Source organism: Excalfactoria chinensis, chromosome 5 (assembly GCF_039878825.1).
Source record: "Excalfactoria chinensis isolate bCotChi1 chromosome 5, bCotChi1.hap2, whole genome shotgun sequence".
NCBI classification, from domain to species: domain Eukaryota; kingdom Metazoa; phylum Chordata; class Aves; order Galliformes; family Phasianidae; genus Excalfactoria; species Excalfactoria chinensis.
The window spans coordinates 37,532,037-37,559,549 of record NC_092829.1 but is presented as its reverse complement, the minus strand read 5'-3'; the positions used below and the strand labels follow the sequence as shown (position 1 = coordinate 37,559,549).

Below are 27,513 nucleotides of genomic sequence, written 5' to 3'. Positions count from 1 at the left end.
CTATAAAAAACAAATGAACACAACAAAAGCAAACTCAACCACCTAAAAAATAGCTCAATTTTACTGAAAATTAAGTGTGCTATTCCTCATTTTTTTCTGCCACACCTTCTTCACATTTGAATCCACATATCTCTACCATCTAACCAAAAAGAACCAGATTAGTTTACCTGAGTATTGCCCACCGACTTTTTAATGAACCTGAACCTAACGGTCATGGGGGGATGGGGAGGGGGGGGGGGGGGTGCGGAGAGGGTAGACAAAAAACAGCCCAGAATTTAGCACTAGTTAGAAATTTCTGTGGTTTTTTATAGCAGCACAGTTGTAAATTATAGTTCTGGGGAAGTGGGATACAGAAAAAGATAGGGTGATAAAGGTGTTGACTGATTGAAAAACAGATATTGCTCTGTTGAGTCTGAACAACGACAGGAAATATGACGAGGAGGCAGATTAGCTGATGCCAAATGAAACAAGTAAACAATAAAAATCCCTGTTTAATGGAATGTTAAGGAAATTTAGAAAAGCACTGTACAACATAAAGGCATAATAGGAAGGAATGAATGAAACTGGACACAATATTCTAGGAAACCCAAAGAGTCTAAGAAGAAATCTATAAGATGTTAAATAGTTAACGCTTGCTGAACATAGAAACTAGAGGCCTGGATTACACAGCAGGGCACATCTGCTGGAAGAATACACTACAACAAACTGGATATATGGTTTTCTTATGTGAAACGGCTGAGGTAAGATAAGAGACTTGTTCAGTACAGATGGGTTGCACCAGAGAAAATAACAGTTCATAAACATTTAGTGAATACACATGGAGGAAACTGTGCTAAATAGCAGTAGGACATTGGTAAATAACTATTAACTTTAATAAATCACTATTAATATCATGAACTTCCTTAACATAGAAAATCGTTGGGATTTAAAGTTCCAAAGTCTTTATTTATACTGCAGATGACTCTGACAAGCAGTCATTTCTGTTCTCAGACACCAGATCAAGCTCAGAAAACTGAATTTTCAGTGTTAGTAATTCTGAAGTGCAGTAGGTCGAGTAAACTTACGTTTTTGAAGAGCTGCTCTGCGAGTTCTCTAACATGCTTTATCATTTTTGGTGGATTACCTTCGTCAGCCTTTATTCTTTCAACTTCAAAGGCTACCAACTTAAAAAAAAAAAAAAAGAAAAGAAAAACATTTACGATTCAACTAGAAGTAATTTATTCGTTGTTTAAATTATGGAATGTTGAAATTGAATTGAAACTGAAAAAGAAAAAAGGGAAAAATTTGCAGTCATATCGTTCTAAAACATGACATATTTTCACTTATATAGAGAGCTTCCTCTGCCAGATCTCATAGACCAACCTAACACAGAAATCCTACATACTCAAGTCATTCCTTTAGCATTTCTAATGCTATAATGTACATTTCTCAAATAAGCTGCTGCTAAGCAGTTAATACCAAACTCTAATTGTACTGTGCATTCAAATAAAAAGCAGCATAGAAAAAGTATGGTACTGATTTTTAAAGGAAAAAAAATGTTTGTCACAGTTCATTTTCTTGGGTATTTAATGTAATATTCACATTACATCTCCAGTGTTTCTAAGAATGTAATTAAATTACTCAATTCTGTACTGAAACATGTAATTCATTACACATTTTCAAACCTGACAATAGGAACAGTATTGCCATGACCTACACATCATAATACAAAAATGTTTGATTCCACATACACAGACAGGGCATGATGCTATAAAAGTAAGCTACAAACACATGAGTAATAGAAAATGAGAATACAGAAACTAGCATAAGTTTTATGTAATAAACAGTGAGTATTTGGAAGCACGTAAGTTTTTAGAGGTTGAAAAGTTACAGGTATGTTCTATTTTAATTGGGAAGAATTTAAAGAATTTCTTAAAAGAAGTAATTAAAAAAAAAACACAACAGTTTTCACCTCATCAAAAAGATCGCAGGCTCTAAAGGGAGGACCCCTCTCCGACACAAAACCAGCAAATGCCATTCCATTGAGAACTTTGGTTAGAAAGTCATTCTCAATCAAGCCTCGCTGGCCCAAAAAGGCAGCCTGCATTAAACATAGAAAAGAACGCAAGTATTTTATCAGTATCACAAATACAACATCTATGGTTTGTACAAACCAACTATGCATTTTCAGCAGACTTCAGTAACATGAGGTACTTTCTAATTAAAGCTTCCTATATTACCTAATTACTGTTTAAACCTGTATTTATACCAGGTGTGATGCAACAGGATTCTGATGTACACATTTACAAATCTCACAGGTAATAAAACCAAACTGGCACCTTCAATTATTGCCTTGTCAAAACATACGTCTTTTCAAAACTCCTTGATGATTCCCCAAATGTTTCTTTATAATGAATTTAAATGTTGTCTGCATCATCTTTATCACAGTCTCTACAATTCATCTCACTAAGAAGCACTGATTTTATGCTATGTCAAAATGATATTAGTTTTTGCATGTCACCAGCAATTTAAAAAAACATCTGAGATTTAACTTTCAGTTTTGTAAACACTGATACAAAAGGCAGGCACATGGTAAGAACGTAACAACTACAAATACTAAGCAAATAAAATTAACTGCTTCTCTTTTACCTTGTGGAAATGAATGACTGGTTCAGCGTGAATTCTAATCAGCTGAAGGCATGACCGGTATCCTTGGAAAAGCTGTGCAAATAGCCTAAGGAAGATCGCTCGCACTTCTTTATCCTACAAGCATTGAACACAATGTCAAAATATTTTCATTTTATAATTTTTTTCACCCTTCATATAAAGCTAATTGATAGAATGCCTCCTAATCTGTTAAACAGAGCATCTGTACATAACGTGAAGTGCATACATACAAATCCACCTGACGCCAGGCTACAGTTTCATTGACCTGTGTCTGGACCGTAATGCCAGATTTAGAACATGCCCACCTTTTCCCCTGTTTTTCTTTTTTCATACCTGCACAGCGCTGTCACTGTCAGCGCAATGCAAATATAACTGTTTGGATGGTCATACGGTGAATCCCAAGTAGGAATTAACATGCGTGAGAATCAATGCTCATGAAAGAAAAGTGGGTATCTTGGCCTGGATTTGTTCCTTAATATAGCATGGCTCTACAGTGCCATTGGAGGTGGTGATGCTGGAGCAGGTTTATTTTCATCAAATTGAGTACGGGAGTGCTTACAAAGACGTGGAAGTGCTAGTGGAATTGATATGAACAGATGAGGGCAGCCTTGGGTCAGGGTCATCTTCAGGCCAGATGCAGTTAAAGTCACCACAGTCAAATACTTTGTCATTCACATTATTTTCACTTGGCTGCCAGTATCTAGTCAAACCACAGCTATGTCTAAAACCTGAGGTCCTAGAAAGTGTTTGAATAAATTTTTGAAGAAATTTTAACTTGAAAATTGCAAGCAGCAAAGAATATTAGACAATTGCAGAATACACCTTCAAAACAAAACCAAGATGTACTTTAAAACTGAACTGACTCTTCTATTTTAGTTCACACCATCAACTCCAGTTGCAATTTCTTCAAGCTAATGCATGTAGCTTTACTAGGATATTCAGTTGTCATGGATTCACAACTATTTGTAATCTAAGTTAATTAGACCTTAGTAGATAACTCTCTGTCTGTAGTCGAAAACGCAGCCCAATCATGTATTGGCTCATTCAGGTTGAGTGAGGTTCATCAAAACAAAAAACAATGTTTACAGTACCCATACAATTCCTTTCCCAATATGCCCAAACATATAACGTAAAATACCTACCATTACTATTGTAAAATCAGGGTCTTATGTTTTGCTGACATGATTACCACACTAATCTGTACCCAAATTCACTTTTTATTTATATATTCATTTATATTTATATATTTATATACTTATATATTTATATATTTATATTTATATTTATATATTTATATATTGAATATATATTAACGTTTTTAAAATCAGACATTTACCAAATAAAAGACAGACAGAAATACAGAAAACTAGTTTGCCCACTCCTGCAAAATTCTGCAACTTCACTGGTCTATAAGACAGAGAAAGCACAGATTTAACTCAGTAGTCTTTTTAAGACCACTTTTTTTGAAGGAAAATAAGATGCTTGCATGTTAATACAAGCATCTTTATAAAAGCTTTGAATCCATGAGAATGCTGCTACAGAGCAGAATGCAATGTACAGGTGTCAACTCCTTGCTCCACCAATAATAAAGGATAAGGAAAAGAAAACAAAGTCAAAATTCTTAAAAGAAGTTTAGTACAAAATTTCAAGCTTTCTGCTTAAAAAAAGTTAGGCATAACATAGAAAAGCTTACCAGCATTTTTGTGTGCGATAAAGCTGTTCGTGGGGGAGGGAAGGCATAATCTGCTGTTTCCAAATCAGGATGCAAAACCTGGAGAATTTTTAGAACAATTTTTTTCCCCCTCATTTTGAGGCAAGGACAAATTACTTTTTCTTCTTTCTCAAAATATTCACAGCAGTTTACTTCAAATAATAGACTGAGGAAAGTTACAGACTTCATGGAAATAAAGGTAGGATTAATTTCTTGGCTTTCTGTTTCTACATGCAAGCTAGTTATCACAATCTCCTATTACAGTCAATGAATCTACATAACACAATAAAAAGAGTTTTATTCTAGACAAAGTTGAACTACTCACTTGGAGGATTCCTTAGAATCAGCTATTCTCAAATATTAATAAAGGGGCATTACAGAAGTAAACTTGAAGAGTTATTGATCACTTCTTTGCTAGTATTCTGATCAATAAAGAGTTGGAATAGATTCTAAAAATGTCAGTGTTGGAATGAATAGCTGCTACTCAGAACCTGAGGTTTAACTCATTTCAAATGTTCAGTTATGACTGAAAAACCCCCACCTTTCTCTCGAAAAGAGATAAATCGTACTTTGGTATTCGATTAAACTACTGACAGTGCTAACTCTAACTTCAGATAATACATTAATCTAAAATGAGGAGTGTTGGAATGATTCATAGTTTGAAATCACATATTTCACTGTGTTTGAAAGCAATTTAATACTAAAATACTTTTTTCATGCTTTTAAAAGTGACAAGAAAGTGGGAAATGATTTTTGTACCAAAACATACTAGAGAAAGCGCCATCTGAGTCTGATGTAGCAATGGTTCTGGGAGCTGAGAAAGATGAATACATTCTGGAATTTTAATAGTGCCTCCATCCAGATCTGCAATGATTACATCTAACTGTAAGGGACAAACAAAAACATTACTGGTAGTACTCTGAGCATTATATTATGAGCATAGTTTAAACAGCCAACAGTTCAGATTCCATAACCTACACACAAATTTTAAAAAGCAAATTAGAAGGGTACTAATTTTAATATATAGGATGTTTTTGATGAAGGAAATACTCCAAATACTTCATATCACTGAACCTGGTTGTGAAAAATGAATATAAACCCAAGTGTTTGTGGATGATCCAGGTCCACATTGAGTGATTTGAGATATTTGATCATGTGTTCTCAAAAAGAAACAATAATGACAACTTTTATGTAAAACTATATGTTTCTAGGCACCTCTGTAACCATGAATCAGATTCTCAAATGCATACTTAAAAATAAAGCATAAAATAACTGGGGTATACCTGATAATACTAAAAGAGGTATTCAAATTTGTGGCTGACATGACAAACTTGGGAATGGATCCATTCCTTCCCATCTTGCACTCCATGCAATCATGTCTCTCCTTTACTTTACAGTCTTAACATTATTTATAGAAGAATTGATGCTTATGCTTTTTCTCTTCCTGATTATCTAGTCTTTTATAGTAATGTTTTCAAAAGATATAAATGGTTCATAAGAACACTGCTGAAGCATGGAGAATCTCTGCCTCGTAGATGACACTAAGACCATTCTGGGTAGTCATACTTACAAGCTCATGAATGTCATTACGAAAGACAGAATGCACACCAATTATGAAAGGTGTTGGTGAACTGAGAACTTCCAGTAGCTGTGCAGGAAGAATTGGAATATACGGATAACTGTGAAAGGAATAAATACAGTAAAATAAAGTCTTCTATCTCTTTACGTAACACTTTTTTTCAATCATTCTGTGTAACTTAAATTTACTATAAGCACTTTTTTTTTTTTAAGAATAAATTTGGAAAACTTCATGAAGAAGTATCTATCATGTAAATTCCAGATACTGTTATATTACAGTGCCCACAATTTATTGTGAATAAGTCAATCTTGCAAAATAAAAGCAATCAATATTTGTAATATTTACATTATACAAATATATTATTCATTCAAAACTTCTGGGTGATTAGAAACATTAAAGTTATGGATAATACTTTCATTTGAAAACCACGATTGAATATTGGACAGAAAGCTACAGTTCAGACTGCTGTAAAAGATTTATTAATAAAGAATGTCAAAATGAAATCATTTAGTTCGATACTGCTGAACATTACATGTTTTCTTAGAATCAAGGAATCTTTCAGGTTGTAAAGAGCCCCAGGAGATCAATTAATGTAACCTGCCCAAAGCAGGACCAAGACCAAATTCAGATCAAGTTATGCTGGACTTTGTCCAGTTGGGTCCTAAAATCTGATAGGGATGGAGTTTCCAGTGTTCCACTCTGTTCCAATGCTTAGTTATTCTTATAATAAAACATGTTTACCCTGTATCCAGCCAGATACCCAGGGCAATGCTGTTTCAATTTCTGACCACAGTCTCTCATTCTCTTGGCATGCACTGTTTATCACCTACTGGCACACAACTATTAGGTCTTGCCCAAATGCTTTCTTCTTCATGCATTTATTTATGGATCTCCAATATCAAGTTTTACCATCTAATTGATGCTGTGAGCTGGGTTCTATTGTATTTGCAGGCAGGAGTTTTCTCCCTTCATCATTTCACTATCATAATGCAAGAGATTTTCAAATGCTGCATACAAGACTTGTAGAAAACTTATATACCTGATCATGAAAATCTTATTTGAAACTTATTTGAACAAAGCACAGTTTTTGCTAATGACAATGCAACATGAGTTACAAGTTATGCAGTGAGTCAAAGAGTTCAGAGATCTACAGCTAGCTCACCTGTATTTGAGAGGAAACATCAAAGACTCCAGAGCCCTGCAGGCATCACTGAGCCTCTGAAAACTTGCTGAGTGAAAGAGAACTTTATTTTCTGTAAGCACCGCACAGAACAAGCTGAGTACATTTTGGATTCCTTTAAAAAACAAACAAACAAACCTGTAACAATTTTCCAAAAGATGCAAAATCACATTAAAATGCACCATTTTCTAGAGGAATTTTAAGTAAATCCAAAAATTGCCAATCCACATCTTTTGCAACCCCTTCTGTAACTAGCACAACTTCCAATCTACATCTCAGGTTTCTAAACCATCATCTAAACACATTTCTACATTTCTAATATATTCTATAACATCTCCTTTTTCAATACCACTTTCAAAAAAATCCCTTTTCTCAGGCACAAATCCCAGAAACACTTAATAATGACTTCAAACAGTACCATGTGCACCTTCAGCAAAACCTTCTGTGTATCTATAATTCAATTCTGGTTACTTATCCTGCTGAACTAAAAAAGAAAATGACAAAAACTTCCTAGTAAATGTGCTCATACTTCATCCATAGAAAGCATTCTAGGAGTCACAAGGTTAAAGAAGTGCAGTAGGGACGTACAATGCCATTAGAAGGATATGTTAAAGAAGAGCTGACTGCTCAAATGAACCCCACTAGATTTGGGGTAAGACACATGAATCAGATGATGGGATTTTACTTTTTTTTAAGCACCATGTCATTTTCCTAAGAGACAAAGCTGTGCGCTTACAAGGAAAACCAAAAATACATTTCCTTTAAAACACAGTTCCATCCTGAGAAATAGACATGTCTGAGATATGATCAAATTTATGAAATTTCCTGAAATATGCTGGAATGCACGACGGTTCCTTGAGGATACAGCTCGGGTTATCAGTAAGACAGTCTGCACTACCTTTACAAAACTACTGCTTATCTTAAAACAGTCATCCAAAAGAAATACGACTACTGAGAGCTACCACAGTCATATTATATTTAACAATTCATTTGGCTTCAGTAATTTTTATTTTGCTTTCAATTTTTTTTTCTCTATAACTTAGACATGATGCTTCTTTTAAAGGACAAGGATTCAGAGAGAGCTTTTGAGAGAAAGATTTATTATGATAAGTCAATAACATAACAACATGCGCTTTTGAATACTGTTCTCCAAGAATCCCAACAACTTCATGAAATTAATGTCAGAAACTTGAGAGAAAGCTACTGCTAATATTAATATTGTGCTACTGTAAATCAAGCTACTTGCAATACATGATGTAAGTATAACTTTAAAGAAAAGCCAAGTCTCCTTATATGAACAAAAAAAAAAAAATCACCAGGGAATAGTTGGAAACTACAGTGAAACAGTGACCTTTCTTGTATGTAAGAACACATACATTTGAACAGCAAGATAGAAACTGCTGCTAGTTCAGAAATCTCTGTGAGAAATTAAAAACTTGAACTGCTATTTGCATACAAAACTGCCCTTGGTCCTTTCCCAAAAGGTTCTAAAGACTGCTTTCAAATATACTTTTTGTTTTCAAACAGTTCAATTTATAGCAAGCAGGCTTCTTACAACATTTAATTCCATACCAAATACCTTATCAAGATGCTTGGGAATATATCTTTAAAACATCTGAAACTGTTTTCTTATAATCAAATGCAACAGTTGTCAAACAATCCTAAATAAGACTACATGGCCATGGCCCCAATTCCAGCCCCTGGGGAACACCACTTGTGACCAGTCACCAGCTGGATTTAACTCCATTCACCATCACTCCCTAGGACTGGCCCTCCAGAGTGCACCTGACCAAGCCACGGGTGACCCGCTTCTCCAGGAGAGCACTACGGGAACCAGTGTGAAAGGCTTTGCTGAAGGCTAGGTAGACTACATCAACAGCCTTTTCCTCACCTACCAGGTGGGTCACCTGATCACAGAATGAGATGAGCTTGGTCAAGCAGGACCTGCCTTTGACCTGATGCCCTGGCTGCCCCACACATGCAAAGTGATCGCATTCAAGATGATCTGTTCTGTGACCTTTCCCATTTGCTGTCCTTGAGTACTTCCTCACTTGCCACGGAGAATGAATTTAAAATGTCTGCTGTGATCTGAATGCAGCAGGCATAGCCACAGCTTCGCCAAATTAGACAAAAGCACTACTTTATTTACAGAGCTTGTGACAGGGATCAAACCTGAGAGCATCTAAATACATCTCTTTCACCTATCAGCAGGTCCTGTAAGCAACAGTAAAAAAAGAAAAAACAAAACAAACAACAACAACAAAAACAGTAAGGATACTGGGAAAGTTACAACACAGAGCTTAATAAGGGACAAATGAAAGCTCTATCCAAATCCAGGAGGCTGCCCAGCCATTGCCCACCACATAAGAAAGTACAGAAAAATTCTCTCTCCAGTTTGGCATTCCCTGACACATGTTCAAAGTCCTTGGAATAAGTGGCTAAAAGCAGCTGCAAGCTGTGTGCATGGCTGCCATGCAACCTGCAGCTGGCCAACAGGCCTACATGCTGAACAAGCTGGGCAGAACAGCATACATGGGGCCTGGCAGAGCTTGGCTGTGCAGCTGGGTGAAGGCCAAAGGGGGACAAGAGACAAGAGAACAAGTTGCCCCAGTTACCTCATGTGACAGACAGAGCCTGAAGGGCTTTCCTAGCTTCAGAAAACCTGTTTTCAGTGCTTTCAGTCTCTATCTGAAAGTTATGGACCTCTGTACACAACACACAAGAAAATTAAGTAAATAAAATCAACAGTTCAAGGTGCAGATTAACATAGAATTTTCTTATTTTCAAGGTAGTAGCCTCTAAGTTGATGCAAAATTATAGATCCACACTTACTTTTAAATATATTTTTTCATGAATATGAACAATATAAGGACTGTGAAAGAAATTTTCATCTGACAGGATCACACAAACTACTCACAGAAACGTTTTTTATTACTTTCCTTTATAAATCATTTAAATCATCAATTAAATTATTTGAACCACACTAACATGTTATTTCAAGGCCAGAACATTAACTTACTGAAAAGAAACAGTTCAGAATAACAGCCTGCGTCTAGTTTCCTCATGCTACACACTCTGGCTTGTTTGTAACCTTGAACTGCACACTGTTCTTCAGACTCAACACTACATCCGATGCTCATTTGTCAGAGCATAAATAGACAACATGAAAAACAACAAACAAGTTGGTTTTTTCAGATTATTCTTTTGCAGCCTACTGACAGACAGACATCCTGTAAAATATTATACATATGCTGGAAAATTTTGAATGGAGGCTTCCTGACCTTCACTGTTTTCAAGTATTTAAAGAATCTGTAATTTATACTAAATTATCTGACATCCTACATCAACAAATGTATCATTCTGCCTGTTTCCTGTTGTTCTAGAATTTAAGTATTTATTCAAGTAAGATTAAAAAAAGAAAAAAAGAAAAACCAACCAACAAAGTGTACTTGACAAGTTCCTAAGTGTGCTCTATATCACAAGAAAATAAAATGTTATCATTAACTTTTTAAGAGTTATAAACATGAAAGTTAGAAGTTCAACTAGCTGGATACACTATTATGCCAATATGCCACTCTTGAATTATTGGACACAAGAAAAAGCTTAACAGACAAAATAATCCATAACTTAGCCAGACTAATCCAGGAAATGGGTCAACAAAGACAGAAAAGCCTTTCTGAAAGGCCACTGGAGATTGCATAGTACAAGTTCTGTGCCAGGCAGTGTCGCACTTTAAAGGTAACTGGGAAAGAAAATAACAGAAAAACACAGAACTCTTTTCATTTTTATTTTTAGATGTAATTGCATAGCACTGCTAATGAATGAATTCCATGCTTAACTAATAAATAAGAGGCAGCAAACATACTCAACAGTCATAGGCAATTCCTGCCAAATTGCATTCATTTGTCCAATTCAAAAAGTATTGTACACCTACCATCAGCTACGCACGGAGAAAAGTGTAAGAACACAACTGTAATGCCATTCAGCTTAGGCTCAATGTACATCTCAGAAATTATGCAGTTCAGTACGACTGCACTCCATATTACATGATTAAATCACAGCCAAACTTAGGAGTGGGGAGCAAATATAGATGTGCCAGCACAGAGTTTTGTAAAGGTTAATTTATCCTGCTTTCTGGCTGCGAAGCACGGAGAATATGAGTCAGACAAGCACCCCAAGAGATTAATTTATTTGGACTTTGTCGAAATGGGAAGGAGGAGAAACAGTTTCAAAAGCACAAGGCTTTCAGCTAAGACTCTCTCAAAGAATTAAACATTTAATGAAGAAAGTGTTCTTACTAATTTCTAAGCACATGGAAGCAAACAGTGGGTGTGTCAGACAGTACTAGAATCAAAACACATTTTTAGGAAAAAAAACAACTCCTTCTGGAATGGAAGTGAAGGTAATTTAGTATCTGAAACACAAAGGTTGCGTGTTCTTTCAGAAATGCAGAATGGGTCAAAGACTTTTCCACAAACCATCTTCAGGTGAAGTGGGAAGAGGGAAGGCACAAGAGGACCATGCAGAAAGGTGATGCTTTAGATGCCAAAAAGGGCAAGTGATTGTTTAACGCCGCATCCAAGAGACAGAAAAGAAGTATAGCAAAAAATAAATAAATAAAATAAAAAATCCCTTCAGATAAACATTCCTACTTAAATATTGCTCCCTCAGAGTCTAACAATACTAACTGTGTGCTGGCAACACCGACTCAAGCAGACAGTTGATATCCAAACCCAAATATTGCACAAGCAAGAGGAGACAGGGATTGGACACACCGCATAATCTACTTAGGAAGATGTATGGTCATGTCTGTCATCTGCATGTTGATACCACTTTGTTATTATCAATTTCATTAAATCCCTCTGCAGACACGCTGAAAGGAACAAAAAGCCCTCCGGATTCCATGAACTTTCTAACACAAATCTGCCTATACACTGAGTGATCATGATTAAGCATAATTTTTTTTTCCAGAGACAATGATGCAGCTACAGATAATTAACAGGAAAATATTTAGATAACAGTGTCTTCATTCCTGAACGACAAAAGTGCAAAACTGTCTCTAATGAAGCTACACATACCCCAAGTAAGACTGCTAAGCTCAAGAGTAATGACAGTGTTGATCAGTTTTCTGAATAAAGCAGAGCAGACAATGGAAGGTAAAACATACAAATGGTCGTTTCATATGTTGAAAGTACTCATGTGGTAATGAAGTAAAATGTCGAATTTGCAAGACAACATATTTTAAACTATACAAATATAACCTGCATTACCAATGAAGGTTTCCAACTGATTCCGTGCCTGGCTCACACAGACAAGTTTGACAGATGCTTCTAAAAATAAGTTTAGTTACTTACTCCAAGTTTTGCTGTTGTTGCTGTTATTGTTGGTTTTGCTTTGTTTCTTATGATCAAAACCAGATTCCAGTAGAGAATAAATGCTGATAAAACATCAATCAAAATAGGTCTGCATTTAAAATTAAACCCAGAATTGTTGAGGGGAAAATATACATTTTTTTCCCCACCAACAGGGAAGGTAGCAAGCAATATTTCTAAAATATTAAGCTGTTAAACGGCAGATTAAAATACTGTATTCTTTCACTCTCTGTTCATTAGCATTTGACTAAAAGTCTGCTGTGCTGAAATATGATTTATTTTATTGTCACATCTCAATTTATGCTTATTTACTTAGTAAGACATGTGAAGCAGAAATATACTGGGCTTGGATATTTTTCTCATAAATATGTAGATTCCCAGTCCCAAGAAAGCTGCAGGCAAACACTACTGCTCAAACCTCACTTCAGTGCAGAGAGTTTCTTTATTGCTCTCACTGGTGAGACTCGCTGAACCAAAACACTTGGAAAGAATTTTGTAGAAGGATTTTGAATCAACTGGAACAACACAGACACTCATGAATCGAAATGCTGCTTGAATCCCCAAAATAGAGGAGAAGTATCCATTTACTCCACTGGGAACAAACAGATACGCATAATTTGACTGGATTCGTTTCAAACAAGAAAATGTCTTTTAACAAAACAAAGCAGAGAGGGAGCAATACCATGAAGATCCTTAGAAAGAAAATATCTAAGAATGAGAAGGGTATTGTCATTCTTGAATTGTACACAGGAAAAATGGTCAAGGATACACAAGAAACTGCAAACATATCTGTTTCCTGTCTAAGGACTACAAAGTCTTTCTCAAGGGACAGAACTACTGCGGACTTACATTAATGGGAAGCACAGAAATGCAAAGACAGCAAGAACAGAGCTGGCTGATAACGATGTCCTGTTAGAGCTATCTTCAGGCATTGTTGGTTGATACTCATGAAGTATAGAACCACAAACACTCAATTAAGAAAAAGAAAACTGCAGAACACTATGATAATCAAAAGTGAAAAAGGTCCTCTTAGTTCCTTAAAGTGTTTTGATTCTCTGTTAGATATTTTAAAATACTAAAAAAAGAAAAAAGAAACAAAACAAAAAAGCATAAAAGCCCTCAAACAAGTAAACAAAAAACCTCTCTGTGAAATCCTTCCTTTGTGAAATCCCCTGAGATTTTTCTGACCTCCTGAGATACTGATACTTCACCACATTGCAACTAAATAGCCAGCAAGTCTTCAGCAGTAAACAAAGGAAGAATGTTCTTCTGAATTAGTTTTATGTATAGCGATTGTATGCGCTGTAAATCTATGCACGCACTAGTTTAAGGAAAGATTGTGACTAGACTGTATTCTGGAGGATGAAGTTTCTGCTCTACACATCCTGGAAGAGATGAGGAAACTCAATAGTATGCAATTCCCATTGACATAACAGAAAGCAGTGGGACATGAGAACTAATTTATTTGAAGGAAGCCTGCAGGTTTCAGGATCTAAATTGCAATGTTTGTGGAAGGGGAGAAACAGGAGCAAAAGTAGAACAGGCTCAGCCTCGTGAAGAGGGTATCAGACAGACCAGATGGATCTATATTACAGCGCAGGCCTTGATAGTGGCTGTATATAAAGCACGTACTCCTGAACGAGTTGAAAGATTTCAGAATTGGCACAGTACAGTCATCACAGAGAGTAAGAAGCAACAGAAAAACAAAAACAAATATCTGTTCATTCTGTTATAAATTTCCACAATGAAAAAATGTATTTATGGGGCTAGTGTGCCCTGAAACATACCACCGAAGAAAAGAACCACATACTCGGAACACATCAACACTGTAAGCATGCCAAACATATTCCCTTTTATATAGCACAAAAAGCTCAATTCAGGTTTTCTTTTCAATTAAACAGAACTGTACTGGATAAAGATACATTCCTGTAATTAAGTGTTTTCCCAATGGCAACTCTCAGAACTTAATAATTAATTAAAATTCATTAGTATCTGTAAGACTTGTGACAACACAAATGTTCATACTACATACAAAAAGTAATTGTTGTTTCTCTGACAGTATAATCACTAACTAATGCCTTAAATTAACCGGATGTTAAAATTCTTCTTCATTTCCATTTTGCACTAAAAGCAAGTTATCTAGCAATTGAGAAAATGCGTGTGCTGGAAACGATGAGTAAACGAATGAATAACGGAATAAGGAAATAAGTGATGTATGAATGAACAAATTTAGAACAGCACATTAATCTATCAGGTTTCATTTCTATTTGATACCATAATGTAACTATTTTTGAAGACAATACACTGAAAAAGAAATTGAGGTCCTAACCTAGCTGGTGTAGCAGACAGAACAGAATGCAGGTCAGAAAGCATGGACCAATCAGTGCTACCAAACAATCAGAGATAGACAGTGGGTTTTAGAGCTGAAATAGCTTCTGAGAAGTCTTTACAGTCAGTTTGCAATGCTGAGATCTACCTATTTTGGATTCAGGTAAACTGTACATATATGTTTAAAAAAAAAAAAAAATTGTTAGCAACAATTTAAGTGGGATCTTACAAGAAGAAATGCATGGACTGCAATTTTGCACCTCTTCAGCCACATTTTGAAATGTACATTTTCCTAAGGTCTTACAATTGAAGTGCTACTAAATTTACTTTGGATTACTGAGAAAACTTATTTTTGCATTCATAACAGTAAAAGTAGAAAGAAAAGTCACCTGTTCTGAAGTGGATGTTTCTTTTTATTTTCTATTAGCAAAAAAACAAGCTTCCTTTGCTCTTCTGATTTTATTTCTTTAGTAGATAGTTGCTTTTTGGAGTTTACATTTTTCTCATCTCTGAGAATCTGGCTGGCACTAGGGCACCAGCAATACACTAGTCAACAATAGAGCTCTCTGTGTTCCACATATGCCAAACAAATCCAAGAACGTGAGCAGGGTCTACTGAAGGTACAGATTGACATTAGCTGACTAGAAGCTGCTCTAATGGCTGTAGCTGTTAGGGATGGTCTTGTCCCACTCACAGTCTTTCTTTGCACCTGCATTAAAGCTCACACAAGTCCAAGGTGAGCTAGTTCATCTGCAGAGAGAAACAGATTTGCTCTCATGGAAGCACTTGGCTGACCGACTGAATTAATCACAGCAACAAACCATAACCCAAGAGGGCTGACAGAAAACAGATGAGACTCTGGAGTGTACAACAGTCTCTGTACAAAATTAACTTGCAAAATACCTTTTTATTTCCCTAAACTTATAAAAAACAAATTCCCATTTGTTCTGCTGTTGCAGCAGTAAGCACCCATTAGCAGTGCATGTCACATAAAATTCTTTTCATATTCTGTTTCTTCTTTGACAGATGACAAATCTAGTAAGAAATCTGGAGCAGCAAATTCTCTTTTGCTAGTTCATTGAGTTTAATCACAGTTCCCCATTTAAACAACATCTATAACAAAGCCAGCAGCAGCCATTTAATGCAACAGGTACTAGCATGTTGCAATGGCTGGAGAGTACACTATTTATTGAGACCAAAGTCTGATTTGAACATCCTTGAGTAAACATTTAATAAACTGTCTTAATTTAATCACACATGTGGCCTAATTTCCACACAGGGAATGTATGTTCCCAAGTCACAACGCATACATTTCATGGAAAGAAAAGAAGTCCAGTAAGTTGGGCAAGAAGTTTGTGAGCAACCTGACAGAAGTTACAGAAGTTCTGGCTCACATCATTGACCTCTCATGACAAACACGAGATGCAGAGGTGCACCACAGCACTGATGGCCTGATCTTAGTGCATGTCTCAATTACTGATATTACTGAATTGAAAATGTTGCATTGAGTAATTTCATACAACATCACAGAGATTGAATATCTCATTGCTTAGCTGCTCCCATATTATTTCTGAACAAAATACAGTATTAAAGCAATTCTTGTTCTATGTTGAAGACACTGGGATTATAACAAGCAGAAGCCAGCTAACGTGTTGGCTGTGCAGTGGTTCTTTCTTAATGTTTCCCAGCAATAGAAATATGCACATGTATTTACCAGGAATGTTTTCCCCATTTACTCTCCAATTCAATATAGTTTCCTGCTGGCATAAGATACTCTACATGACATGCTGAACATTTTATCTCCCCTGACACAGAATTAAAAATTCTTCTCAATTCAAACTTACTGTAGTAAATCAACTTTTTGCCTATTCCTGGAAGAATCTTTCTTCTTTTTCCAGGGAAATTCTACACGACCAAGAATGAACTTGCTAGAAAGGAAGATCATGTGATATGAATAAGCATAAGTAATACATTAACAAAAAACTTAAGAAGGAATCAGCCAAATTTATAGTCAAAGCTGACTAATAAAGGCATCACCCACAAGCCACATTCTGTTATTATTACATGTCATGCTGGCTATTACACATTGGGCTTCTTTTCTTCTAGTCTGATCATTTCCTCACATTTTATCTTTCCATAAAGTAGGGAATTACTATATGTCAGTAACCATGGATCTCTATTTCACTGCTCTTCACTTTAGAATGAGCTATTGAAAAAGTTAATTAATTGGAGGAACATCATATTGTAGTTTTTCCCTCTTTGATTCAATAGATATAATGGTCATGGTAAAACTAATGATAATTTTAGTACTGATATACAATCTTAAAAAATTGTTAAAGCTACATGAAAGTGCCATCTGTTTACATAGAATCATAGGGGTTTGGGTTGCCGTCATTTTTATGTAAAAAATGCTAAAGTATTACCTAAAAAGACTTAATTATTATGAAATTATTAACTTTGGGGTCAATTTCCTATTATCTTCCTCACATAGATCTATACAAAAAACTATGCTCCTTAGAAACTAATAACTTCTATACCTTTTCACTTTCAATCAAGCCAGCACATTCAGTATTTCTATGTTGAACTCTATTGTCTTCTGAAACTTAAGAAATATTTTAAGAGTTACATTCACAGCACTGGCCAACAGGTACTTTGACTTCAACTTACATGTTTAAAATGTTAAAGAATCAGTAACATCAAGTTAACAGCATCTATAAGGGAAGTAAAAGGCAGTTTATGCTGGAATCTGTCAGACTCTAGGGTCACTAAGAAAGGAGCTTGAAACCATTATCCACAAGAATAAGACTGCACAAATGGGAAATGTACTACTGGGAAATGAAAATATCTGCATCCCTCTGTGTTCTCTTGACTAATAGAAATACAAGAGGGGTAGAGAGATGGGAACCAATTATTTTAGAAAATCTCTATCCTGGTATTTAAGCTTTCACTTATCATAAAAGAAAATCAATTCAGGGGTTATGACAGAAGGCACTTGTGGTCTTATGATCTCACATTACAGTGCACTCTTCCCAGACATTAGAATCATAGAATCACCAATGTTGGAAATTATCTCCAAGATCATCTAGTCCAACTGTCCATCTACCATCAATGTTTCTCCACTAATCCACATCCCTTAGTACATCATAATGTTTCCTGAATACCTCCAAGGTCTGTGGCTCAACCACCTGCATGGGCAGCCCATTCCAGTGCCTGACTGCTCTTTTGGAGAAAAATTTTTTTCCAAATACACAACCTGATCCTCCCCTGGTGCAACTTGAAGCCATTTCCTCTAGTTCTACTGCTAGTTATGCAGGAGAAGAAGTTGAGCCACACCTCACCACATCCGCTTTTTAGGTATTTGCAGAGAATGAAAAGGTCTCCTGCTGAGCCTCTTCTTCTCCAGACTAAAGAATCCAAGCTCCCTCAGCAACTCCTCATAGGACATTCAGGTTCTCTTACTTTTAAGATACATAATGCACCCAGTCACTCTTTTTAGCCTCTATTCTATATGCAGCGCAGCTCAACTGTAACAGGTTTGTTAATCACTCACCTCTGACATAATGCTAATATTGCTCTTTGGAGAAATACAGTCTACTAATCTGCACCTAAAATTGTCAATGACAGTTGGCAGACTACAAAGTTTTCCTTTTTTTGCAGGAGAGCAAAGTGCTTGAAATTCTGTACTACATAGTGATGCCGAGGTCTGACTCAGCACTCATCTTTTTCTCAGAATTGAAATGAAATGAAATGTTCTAGACAATCTTCATCAGATCATTTCTCTGTTACTCCATAGGTCAACAGTTGCTGCACTGTGTGTTGTTTATCCTTGAGACATATAAACAATTATGAACAATTATGTTCGCATCATGATTTTTGAGGTAGTGCTATGGGAGGCAAAACATGTTGGAAAGTTTATTAACAAATGAAGCCAGCTTTATTGCTGCATGCTGACAATCTGACCAGCATGCCTGTTCTAAGATAAAGAAAATATCTTCCTCAGGATGAAACTACACCAGGCAAGTAAGTCCCATAGGGGTCCATAACTACATCTCTTGTCAAACTTGCAAGATTTGATTGTTAACAGCACAAGGATCAAAAGCTATCATTAAGAATACCAAAACATCATCTTCCTTGAAACTTTCACTACATTTACAGTAAAAATTGAAGACCACTAGCTGCCAGAGACTGAATGGCAGTAAGCTCCAGGTAAAGCAGGTGCCAAGAAACAAGTCCGTATAGCTAGGCAAGCCCACATGTCTGAGATCTACTGAATGGAGCAAAGGAAATGTGAGGATAGAAAGACAGCCTACATAAGAAATCAAGCAAGAAGCAAATGAAGGAAAAAACCCTTGTCTTCAGAGTTTGGAAAGTAGAGCAAAACATTAATTCCTAAGGAACATCTTGTTTCTTAATTGTTCTGATCAGTTTAGCCGTGTTAAAACAGGAAAAAACTAAAAGTGCTAATTAAATCTCAGCTTCTTGCTTTGATGTATATTGTTGAGGTCCCCGATACAGTTTTCTGCCTTAGGTTCATTAGGAAATGATACCCGTTGAGGGGATGTAGGTGTATGTATCAAATACAAACGACCAAAGGAAGCCATGCTCAATAACAACACCGGAATAGAGCAGGCAAGTAGTACTTGAGTTTGGAGAAAGGAAGAGTTTGAAGCAGAGACATGGGAACATACTGTTAATGCATTGAGAGGGAGTAAAAGACAATAATAATAAAAATCTCCTTCAATCCCCAAAAGGGCGACCCTGCTTTAAAGCTTTTACAGATATCTAACATCTCACTAATAGGCAAGGAGAAACAGAAGAGCATTTAAACACTTCTACTTATCACGGACCATTCATAAACGCAGCTTCATGATTAATGTTATTCCAGCTAATCCATGATGATGGAATATATTTTTTTTTAGGTGCAGTGATCCAGCAACATGCCTGGCCTTTGTCACAGTATTCTCATACAATACAGTTTTTGAAATAAATAGAATGTATGATTTAAAGTGTCAAAGACTGATGTTCATTATTATGAAGCTTAAAGCCATTGGGGATGTTTTTCCCAATCGTAGTTTGCGGCCCAAGTGAAAACAAAGTCTACTTCCAGATATGCTGTAAACTTGGTAATATAGGGAGGGTCATCTTCTGACATACTATCCTGCCAAGAAGAAAAAGCACGATGAGACTACTATTGCACAATATTTCTCAAAATAAATGTTGAAATTACTTTCGTATCTATTCATAGTGGTAAACTTTGTCTTGTCGCCCATCTATCTGAAAGAAAGAGCTATTTTTAAAAATGTGATTTATCCAGATCACAAATATTTTTCTAACTACTCTTCTGTTTTCTATTAATAATTCAAGTAGTATTAAACGACTTGTACCGGAAGGGAAACAACTGAACATATTGTTACTTGACAAACAGTCTAGTCAACCTTTGTGTTCTGAACACAGGCATACGATGGGATCATAGTGATCATCAAACTAAACTAGCCAACAACATGCTGGACAATGGAAGTCAAATGATTTTGCTCAGGTTGGTAGAGATAAGATTGTATTTAGCTTCAGTTGAAATAGGACCAGAGAAACAGAACAAGCATTACAATCATCACAAAAAGCACAAAGGCCTTCTAATAGGCTATGATTTCTAAAGACAAGTACTGAACTCTATCTTAGAGAAAGAAAGAAAGAAAAAAGAACAAAAACCTTGTCAAAGGAACAGGCTAATAGATTCTACTACATAATTCAGGACTCTTGCCATTAATGCTACACAGTAGGCAATATAAGAAGGGAGAATAAATGAAGAATGTTTTATATTCCACAAGTGTTACAGACAGCTATATGCAGCTGTATTTACACTTTCAGTACATCCAAACGGAAATTTCACATTAACAAACCTTGCCCTTAGAAGAACATAACAATTCCATCAAAGATATACACCATCTACACGTGAAAGGAGCTATGTGCTGTTCTGTAAAGCGACGTACACTACGCAAATGCAAACACTCTTTAATTTGTGTCCATCTGAGATACAAGGTGATTCTACCATTGTGCTATATCCTCAGATACTGAGACACAAAAAACTTTGAAAGAGACATCAGCTGGGAACTGACGTTCCCATGCTGCAGAATTTTAAAAGTTTCCTGTTCTCCATCACACCAAGGAATAGGAGAGAGACAGGAAGAAGTGCTACACAAGAACATTAGTTAGGCTCTACAAAAATTCTGAAGCTTTAAGGGAATGAGAAAATGATGTTACAGTAAAAAAAGACAGGGTACATGGAATCCTTTTTTTTTTTTTTTCCTCCCTCCCTCCCCTTAGGAACTTGTATCATCTTTTCAGGGAAAGGGGATGTAATCTTGTAGTTTCTATGCCAAGTTTTATAATCACAAACTTCCCTCTATCTATCTTACATACTTTCTTCTATCTCTCTCTCTCTGGGCCAACACAAAGTGTCACTAATCAGAACTGTGAGTAATAAGGAAGCTTTCCCACATTTTCTCCCTTTCCCTCTCCTGCTGATTTTCATATTCCTCCCTGCAGCATACTTAGAATGGGTACATGGTGTATTTGTGCTTACTGACTCCTGTACTCCTTACAAGCTATTAAAACACAAGAAAGATTGGAACTCCAAAAATTAGTGCAACTTAGAGAAAGAAAAAAATGCATAAGTAGAAGTACATAGACCAGAACATTTACTGCAAGAAAACTAAGTATGGTAACAGAAGTGATGTTAGACCAAGAGTAAGTCAGAGGCATACAACACAAGTGTAAATAATCTAATAAGGAATTAAACAATTTCAAAAAATAAGGCTTAAGAATAAGTATTACTGATGGCTAGAGTATTACACTAAGCATCTGAGTAACATTTTAAACTCTCTAATACCCTTCTGTAGCAACTCTTCCGGGAGTTACATGACATCAGCAAGCTTATATTTACCCATTAATAAAATGTGGTTAATAATATCACCTGAAATCCCACGTATCTGAAAGATATTAAATTCTCATACAAAAGTGTTATTATTTCGTTCTGTACAAAATGAGTGGGATTCAAAAGGCTCTCTCTGCACACTTGACCATACTAAGAATCTGAGAGGAATAGATGGTATTCTTGGTTTCCCCTTCCATACTCACATTCCCACTCTCTCTTTACATAGTTTCTCTATAAATCTGAAATGGTTTGTCTTTGTTATCTCTGTTTGATCTTGTGACATGAAATAATACAACCCCAATTTGCCATACAAAGGTCAACTGTCGCACAGTAACTGATCTAAGCACTAGCTGAAAGCTTTGCTTCCCTTGACATTTCCAGAACTGAGAATCTGCAGTAACCTTTGCTACAATTGCCATAGAATATATTGCCTCATCTTAGGTACCTCATAGCGTACTTATAGAATAAGCATACCAGACCATACTGTGACTCATGTCATAATTCACATCTTCACCAAACAGAAAGATGTTATTGGGCCTTTCCGTGATTGAACCATTGCCTGTGGTGTGCTCAGGCAAATTCTAATGAATCTTGGTATAATAAGTGAAGTAAAACCTCAGGAACTGTGGTCAGGATAAGCTGTAACATTAGTTATCTGTCAACAAAATATTAATATTTGTCTTGGAATAATACTGTTTTTGAAAGAATACAATTAAATATTTAGATTGTACTTATCAGATCTGCTATCAGTTCCCATGATATAGACTTTGATAGTTCCACCATATGAAATCTTCTGTTGTCTAGAGGATTTTCCACTGCCAAATCACTAGGTCTTACAACTAGCTGGAGTAGGAAACTGAAGTTACTACTGTTTTGACTAGAATAATTTTTCTATGAATGCTCAGCAACAGATGCTACAGTACAGACTAAAATCTCTTTGCTGATTCAGAAGCATTCAAGAACTAAGCTTTAAACAATAAATGCTTCTGTCTCCCTTTCAGTGTTCCTGAGTACAGCTACTTTTTAAAATCCAATCACTTAAAATTATTTTCTAAGGCTTGGGAAAATATATTCCACATAATCAGTGTCTGACATCTTTTATACCAACTTTTTCATTTACACTAATTTGTTTTTAACCTACTGGGTTTTATTCAGTTTGAACAGTATCCAAGGGGTAGAGAATCTTTTTATATGAACGTTACAACATCTGAGGAGGCCAATCTCACCTCTGTTCATAACACATTTTCAGACAGTGGATAACATTGGAGCTATTGCACCACAGATGAGATGTACAAAAAGTTTACATGAATGCCTGATTAGGGGATTAAAGCACTATTAGTCATTCTTTCATTCAAAATGAATTAATATTAACCACGTAGCTTTCTTGGCACAGGATTATGAGCTGAATATGAACAGAAAATAATCTACTCTGTGAATTCTTACTATTTTCCCCGCCTCCCCCAGAGCAGGGCAGACCTCAACGTACCCAGCTGCTGAAAGAGAAGAGCCACACTGGTGCCTGTAACAGGAAGGCTATCGTGCAGGGGAGTCTGTATCAGTTGTCGGTCTCCAGCTCCCAAAGAAAACAATTTCTGTAGAAACAAATATATATGTGTATTTTAGGATAAATTTGATTTATATAGAACAACCATACTGTTGTCATACAGATAATGTGATTCATCCTGTAAAAATTATTTCTTTTGTATACAGAATCTTATGATCACTAAGAATAACTGAAGTAACATAGATCTGAAATAAAAATTTGAGTTTAACATATGACTTCTCGAATGGACAGTGTGATAATGCCATCCTTGTGAGCTCACTGAATTAAACAGTCATGCCTTCGAAGGCATTCAATATTACATTTTTAATAGCATGATAAAAAAAACCCTCTGAAAAAAAAAAATATAACACATTCAATTCAGAAAAAACATATTATTTTGTAATTGAAGTTTTTTGATGTGTTGCCTGCGTGCCCATACTCATGCTCCATCACAAGACTAAATTTTTTCCCCAAGTGACATCTGCATATTGAAGAGCACTCTTCTGCTAGTTCTATGTTCCCACTCTAAATATTTCGGTAGAATTAGAACTTCAGTTACCTTTCCAGCACAAGAACATTTCCCCAACAAGGGAAACAGGAAGTGAAAGGAACACGCTTGTGTATGACAACTCAAAAAATATTATAACTGCAAAATAATCTTGCTCTCAAGATCAGTGAAAGTATGATGGTAACAAATGCCGGTTGCTGCACAGCAGATGTCTGAAAGCAAAACATTCCACAGTAAAACCAAGTAAGTCCCTGAGCTGTGGCAGAGATCCCCTTGCCCAGCACTTAAGCAACAGACCTGGATGCAGGCTAGTAACTGGCTTTGCAGTTGATCATTTCAGCACTGGGCACACAAACAATCTGGGAGGCCCTTCAAAGACTTCTGGAGATAAACATCAGAAGAGTGCTTCCATTCTAAGACACACAATTTAGATTTAGCCCTGGAAGCACAAGCTTAAGAAAGAAAACAGAAAAACTGATTTTCTGGTTAAAGTGGAATTTTGACATCAACAAATTTAAATTGCGAGTGAAAGACTGTTTCATTTGAAGACAGAAATCAAAAGATGAAACGTAAATTTTCCCTGACTTCTATCAGAAGACACTGCCAGGGACAAAAATCATACTTATGGACAGAGAGGAAAAAAGAACAAAAAAAAAAAGGGAGGGTGGGGGGCAGAAAGAAGAGCCTGAAGTTCAAGTGGACCACCACAATCTATAACATGAGCTTCAAATAACAATAAAGAATGTTTCTGACAAATAATATTAGTAACAAAATATACCTACTTCCTTTCAAAACTGACAGGGACACGTTAGGAAGCAATCATGCAGATCTGACTAGGCTAAAAGATTTTGCTACATTTACCTTAAAGAGAAATTTCAAGGTGGCCAGGAAAAACAGAGAAGAATTCAGGACTTGTACAATTTCAAGAAGGTTGAAAATCCATAGAGTGGATACAAAGCATGAGAAAATGCATATGAAATCTATTTTGAAAATATTTCCATTTGCATTCTTAGGTTACAGATGTGTTTCGTGATAAGGGCTTCAATTTCCCAGTAATGTCACAGCATAACATAAAGATCAAGCAAATAAGACCCAACTGGCTGTCAGAAAAATATTAATGTATAGGAATAATTTATTTTACGTAAATCAACAAAGAAACAAATCTGACTTTTTGCTCATAGAAAGCCAAAGAGAAAAGGTAGAAGAGATGTATTTACAAACTTTTTTGCTATTTTTAAACGCATGGGCTACCAGGGATATTTAATTCTGGGGGGAAAAAAAGAAAAGAAAAAAAAAAATGCTCAGGGTTGCTGGGGTTTTTTGTTTGTTGGTTTGTTTTCTCAAAACAGAAACTTAAAGCAGTTACCAAAGGAAACAACGGCATACTCAAATGCAATCAAGAAAAAGACACAGGTAAATGAACTAAAAGACATGTAAAACAAAAAACAACAACAAATAACCCTTTTAACATATAGCAAGCAGAAATTTTCCTTAACATGAGTTATTATTAAAAACAAAACTTATACAAACTGCTTGATTTGTTACTGTGCCTTGTAAAAAGCCAACTCAGTGACAAAATTAACCCTTTGACCTTATACTGGAATGGAATTTTTGCTCTCTTTAGAAGACAGGCCACAGGGAAAGCACTCAGCTGAACTGTGATCTTTTTTTCAACAAAAATATTTAAAGAATTTTTGTTTTTTGTTTTCTTCATAAATTCAATTAACTGGAAAAATACCTTTTCCTCCCCCCTCCCCCCCCCCTATTTACCTGAGACCCTTCAGAAGCAGGGACTAGGCATGAACAGAGATTTGCAATGAGAGCCTCCAGGGACACATTCAGGCTGTCCACATACACAGTGTAGATCAGTCCAAGGCAAGCCTACAAAAACACAGGAAATATAAATACAGGGAATGCAGATTTGAAATTACTTAAAGATATTCATATAATTTAAAAGACATGAATGTGTCTAATAGAGATTAATGTAGTGAAGTGTGTCCCAATCAAATGTGGTATAGAAGTAAATACTCATAAAAAATGAGCTTGGACATAAAAGCAACATGTGCGCTGGCAGGTGCAAATATAATCTTTTATAACAAGAAATGCAATGTTCAGTATTTGAGCTTCATTCAAGTATATTAAAAGTGTTTTACTAATAATTACTTTTTTTAAATGACTCCACTTGTAAAATAATCATAGCTTCATCTGCCATATGAACTATCTGAACCTAACTCTGACTGGTCAACAGAGTAAAACAGTCGAACCAATGAGCTTATCAGATTCGTTGTAAAACTAGCATCAAGACTTGACAGGTCTGCTCGTAATTTAACTTCATTATTTCAATACAAATATATTTTAAATTATTAATACAAATATATTAACATCACAACATTTCTGTATTTGTTTTGCATGAATACGGTTTTGATTGAGAAAATGGAGATGCATATTTATCATTTGCAATTCAACATAAAATGACTTAGCATTATGTTCCAAAATGCTTTTGAATAAAATAACTCCATTCCACAATATCCTTCTGGTGCCTTTTAACTGCTGAAATTTTGATAATTCAGTAAATATCTTTGGAATTCTCTTCTTAGACATGCTTCCAACAGTAACTTCTCATGTAACACATAGTTAAGCTATGAAAGCCCTTGCCATAAGATGTTATAAAATCAAGAGTCAAGAAACTGGACAAATTATATGAAAAAAATCATACAATTGACACCTCTGGTTCAGGATGTCATTAAACTATAATTCACATTGGTCTGGGAAAGTATTCAGTGGAATTATTTCTACAGCCTGCCCTCTTCCTACACACTTTGCTCTGCATTTGCTAAAGACCACAAGGAGAGATGAAACACTCAGTTATGCAGAATTTTAGTCTGAGTTGGTACCGTCACTCATCATCTTTACCTCTCATTGAATGATTTTCCTAGCTTGATCTGTAAGCTGAACTACATTTGTTCCTGTTAATATATATTAGCCTAATAAAAAACTGAGCTTTTAGTTTATCTCTGATCAGCCATATCTCAACAGCTGAAAGTAATCCAAGATCCTAAACCTCTGTCATGCATTTTAATTTGATCTGGAAGAGGCTCTGACATTTTTACCTTACATATGGAAGAAAATAAGATTTCACCATTAATTTACCATTAAATATCTAATCAATTATTGTTAATGTGTTATTTTTACCTGAGCAAGTCAGGTTTTGTCCTAATAATACCCTTCAATATACAGAGATTTTTCTGAGGTGGGTTTATTATTTCATCTTCTATAAAGATATAGAAGTACTCAGAGAGTAAAAAAAACAAAACAAAACACTGTTCTAATCTAGAGGGACTATTTACTGTCACAAAAATTGAATTTTATCTAGCTCACTCTAAGTCAATTTTTGCTGTTAAATTCCCAAGTCAATCCTGAGTCATTTCAAATCAAAATCTCTGTCACTGCTTTTCATTAAAAACAGATTTGTCTGCTGACAGACATTAAAAATGGCAATGGTAAGTTCTTTACCCTGAAAATTTCTGGATAATCCAGTCTGGACACAAGCACTAGACTCTTAGGAGCAAAGACTTCAGCAGGCGCAATTAAACCAGACTCCTCTTCTCCTTCAGTTTCTTTAGTTCCCTTGAAAAAAGAAACATTTCAATTAATAAGTAGTCACTAACTGAATTGTTAGCATTTTTACAAGAAGTTAACTGCTGTCAAAACTTCA

At 35.7% G+C, this 27,513-nt stretch overlaps 1 protein-coding gene across 4 annotated transcripts in view; it reads right to left on the bottom strand.

The window, feature by feature from the left end:
* SBF2 (SET binding factor 2) overlaps nt 1-27,513 on the bottom strand; it is a 215,094-nt gene that overhangs the window by 86,682 nt on the left and 100,899 nt on the right. For all 4 annotated transcript variants that reach the window (XM_072337706.1, XM_072337708.1, XM_072337707.1 and 1 more), the window contains exons 4-13: nt 27,312-27,425; nt 25,569-25,679; nt 23,234-23,339; nt 7,099-7,231; nt 5,928-6,036; nt 5,127-5,240; nt 4,340-4,417; nt 2,629-2,742; nt 1,952-2,080; nt 1,065-1,163 (exon numbers count right to left, since the gene is read on the bottom strand). In XM_072337706.1, coding sequence (XP_072193807.1) covers nt 1,065-1,163; nt 1,952-2,080; nt 2,629-2,742; nt 4,340-4,417; nt 5,127-5,240; nt 5,928-6,036; nt 7,099-7,231; nt 23,234-23,339; nt 25,569-25,679; nt 27,312-27,425 — 1,107 coding nt within the window. The remainder of the gene's footprint in view (nt 1-1,064; nt 1,164-1,951; nt 2,081-2,628; nt 2,743-4,339; nt 4,418-5,126; nt 5,241-5,927; nt 6,037-7,098; nt 7,232-23,233; nt 23,340-25,568; nt 25,680-27,311; nt 27,426-27,513) is intronic.